The sequence below is a fragment of the Arachis duranensis genome, chromosome 10 (genome assembly GCF_000817695.3).
Source record: "Arachis duranensis cultivar V14167 chromosome 10, aradu.V14167.gnm2.J7QH, whole genome shotgun sequence".
Lineage (NCBI taxonomy): Eukaryota > Viridiplantae > Streptophyta > Magnoliopsida > Fabales > Fabaceae > Arachis > Arachis duranensis.
In genome coordinates, this window is record NC_029781.3 from 24,045,726 (window position 1) to 24,049,535 (window position 3,810).

Consider the following 3,810-nt stretch of genomic DNA (forward strand, 5'->3'; position numbering starts at 1 on the left):
AAAGGGAACGAGTAAAGACATTAAGATATCAAGGGTTATAGCAAGGAAAAGAATGGAAAAAGTGGTAATCAATGCACAAGAGTGGATAATGATGTGAACACATGGTCATGACTACATGTGGCAAATCGACAATGGAAATAGAGCAAGTGCACGTGATGACAATTAAATGCAAGGTGTTTATTGGCATGCCGGTAAGGGCATGAGTAGCATAGATCAAGCATTCAATGTCCAAATTAGATTACCTAGTCTTTCAAACTAATAGTGTGCTTGTAAAAACAATTATGTTTAATTAATAAAATATTAGAAGGGTTTTGTAAAAAGCAAGCATTTATAGTAGTAGATTTAAAAGAAATCTAAAAAGAAGTAGTGCAAAATGCCATATGGGCGTTTTCACAAACACATAGCATGCATGTTGAATAAGGTATGGAAAATATTAATTTAAACATGCAAGTAACCCTTAGAAAATAATATATAATTGTTAAACAAGTCCTAAAAAATCCATAAGCAACATATAAAAATAATGACCCAAATAAAATTCCAACACCAATAGAAGGAAGAAGAAAAGAAACATAGATAGGGAAAGTAGAAGAGAAAGAAAAAGAAAACATGAAAATAAAGAGAAGAAAGAAAAAGTAGGAAGGAGAGAAGAGAGGAAAAACCTTGATAATGGTGGTGGAAAAGAGGGGGTAGAAGAGAGAAAGAAGGGAGGAATAAGGAGGAAAGAAAGGAGAAGGGAAAAGAAATAGGAATGGAATGAGGAAAGAAAAGATAATCTGGAAGATATGAACGAGTTGGGCAGCGCAGGCGACGCGGACGCGTGGGGCACGCGATCGTGTGGAAAGCCCTTAAATGAAATGACGCGGACGCGTCGGTCATGCGGACGCGTGACATCATTTGCGCTAGGGGCGTGAGGGCAGCTTCGCGCTCGCACAACTCTCTGTTGAATTTATGTTTTGCCAAATTTTTGGATGACGCGATCGCGTGGTGGACGCGGTCGCGTGGATGGCAGAGTGAAAAAATGGCGTGGACGTGTGGGGGACGCGTTTGCGTGGCTGGGCTTGTGCGACTAGCACAAGTGCAGCCTAGCTCCAGCACAACTCACTGCCATACACCCTTTTACGTCAAATTGCAGAGCCACGCATTCGCGTGAGTGACGCAGACGCGTGGGAGGCCTTTTTCCCACATGCCGCGGACTCATGGGCGGCGCGGTCGCATGGAACAATGGTGCCAAAGGCATGCCTCCAGCCACACTTTTGCGTGACTCTCTGTTTCTTTTCTTGTCGTATCCAATGTACTATGACGCGGATGCGTCATTGACGCTATCACGTCGTGTGCTCTTTTTCTTTTTTTTTTTGATAAAAATGCAAATGTAGTATGGAGATGAAATGCAAGATATAGGAATTAGTACTGGGAAGAGTTATAGATGAGGGAAGATAAGGAGAGAGGGAGGAACGATCATACCATGATGGGTTGTCTCCCACCCAGCACTTTGCTTTAACGTCCGTAAGTTGTACACTCCACTAGCTCAGTCTTCTACTGTGGGTGGATCTTCCAAGAGGAAGATCTCTAGTTCCTGGTTTTTCGCCATCTTTTTGCCATGGAATAACTTCAAGCGATGTCCATTGACCTTGATAAGTTCAGAGCTTGAAGGATGGCTCAAGTGAAAGACTCCGTATGGTTCCACCTTTTCTACTCGATAGGAACCATCCCATCTGGATCTCCGCTTGCCTGGCATGAGTCGCATTCTGGAGTTGTAAAGTGGGACTAAGTCTCCTGGTTGGAATTCTCTTCTCTTAATGCTCTTGTCATGTATAGCCTTCACCTTCTCTTTATACAGCCTGGAGTTTTCATAAGCTTCAAGGCGAAGGCTCTCTAATTCTTGCAGTTGCAACTTCCGTTCAGCTCCGGCTCTCTCATAGTCCATGTTGCATTCCTTTACCGCCTAAAAGGCCTTGTGTTCTAACTCGACTGGAAGATGGCAGGCCTTTCCATAAACCAAGTGGAAAGGACTCATCCCAATCAGTGTCTTGTATGCTGTCCGATATGCCCAAAGCGCGTCTTGGAGCCTGGTGCTCCAGTCCTTTCTACGAGGCTTGAGTACCTTTTGCAGTATGCGCTTTATCTCTCTGTTAGATACCTTTGCTTGCCCATTAGTCTGGGGGTGATAGGCTGTTGATACTTTATGAATGATCCCGTGCCTTTTCTGTAAACCTGTTAGTCTCCTGTTGCAAAAGTGAGTGCCTTGATCGCTCACGATTGCTAGTGGTGATCTAAAGCGACAAATAATATGATTTCTAAAAAAGGAAACAACGGTGTTAGCATCATCAGTATGGGTAGGAATGGCTTCCACCCATTTAGAAACATAATCTACAGCTAACAGTATATAAAGGTGGCCATTAGAATTTGGAAATGGACCCATGAAGTCAATGCCCCAAACATAAAAAATTTCACAGAAAAGCATAATTTGCTGAGGCATTTCATTCCTCTGGGACATATTACCAAACCTTTGGCATGGAGGACAAGATTTACAAAGATCAGCAGCATCTTTAAAAAGAGTAGGCCACCAGAATCCACAGTCTAAAACTTTTCTAGCAGTTCGTTGAGGGCCAAAATGTCCTCCACTCTCAGATGAGTGGCAGGTCGCTAAAATGGATTGGAATTCTGATTGAGGTACACACCGTCTAATTACCTGGTCAACACCACACCTCCATAGATATGGGTCATCCTATACATAGTATTTGGACTCGCTTTTCAGCTTGTCTCTCTGATGCTTAGTAAAATTAGGAGGAAAAATATGGCTAACTAGATAATTAGCTCCAGGTGCATACCAAAGGGCTACATCAGATACTGCTTGTAAGCTATCAAATGGGAAATTATCATTGATAGGAATGGAGTCATCTTTAATATGCTCAAGGCGACTCAAGTGGTCAGCCACTAAATTCTGGTTACCACTCCTATCTTTAATTTCCATATCAAATTCTTGCAACAATAGCATCCAATGTATTAGCCTTGGTTTAGACTCTTTTTTAGCTAATAAATATTTTAGAGCTGCATGATCTGAGTACACTACTTCCTTAGTACCAAGTAAATAGGCTCGAAATTTATCCAGAGCAAAAACAATAGCTAGAAGCTCTTTTTCAGTAGTAGTGTAATTAGATTGAGTAGCATCTAAAGTTTTAGATGCATAAGCAATTACAAAAGGGTCGTTACCTTCATGTTGAGCCAGTGCTGCTCCTACTGCATGATTGGAGGCGTCACACATGATTTCAAATGGTTGACTCCAGTCTGATCCCCTCACAATCGGAGCTTGAGTCAAGGTGGTCTTTAGCTTATCAAACGCTTGTTTGCAATCCTCATTGAACTCGAACTCAATGTTTTTATGTAGTAGTCTGGATAAGGGTAGTGCTACCTTACTGAAGTCCTTAATGAATCTCCTGTAAAAACTTGCATGGCAAAGGAACGAACGGACTTTCCTCACAGAGGAGGGGTAAGGTAAACTAGAAATAACATCCACCTTTGCTGGGTCTACAGAGATACCAGAGATACCAGTATCAGAAATAACGTGTCCTAGAACAATACCTTGTTTTACCATAAAATGACACTTTTCAAAATTTAAAACAAGGTTTGAACTAAGACACCTATCCAATACTTTAGACAAACTATTCAAGCAAAGGTTAAATGAATCACCATAGACGCTAAAGTCATCCATAAAAACTTCCATACAAGTCTCAATGAGATCAGAGAAAAGACTCATCATGAACCTTTAGAAAGTAGCTGGTGCATTGCACAAGCCAAATGGCATTCTCTTAT

The 3,810-nt window shown here is 41.6% G+C and overlaps 1 protein-coding gene across 1 annotated transcript; it reads right to left on the reverse strand.

Moving 5' to 3' along the window:
• Positions 1-1,525: 1,525 nt before the first annotated feature.
• On the reverse strand, positions 1,526-1,924 carry LOC107469506 (uncharacterized). The gene has a single exon (XM_016088874.1). It carries the CDS (start codon positions 1,922-1,924, stop codon positions 1,526-1,528), a length of 399 nt encoding a protein of 132 aa, XP_015944360.1.
• Between the last annotated feature and the right edge of the window lie 1,886 nt (positions 1,925-3,810).

Excerpts from the sequence above, each read along its gene's own strand:
- LOC107469506 (XM_016088874.1), bottom strand. The coding sequence starts at position 1,924 with ATGGACTATGAGAGAGCCGGAGCTGAACGGAAGTTGCAACTGCAAGAA.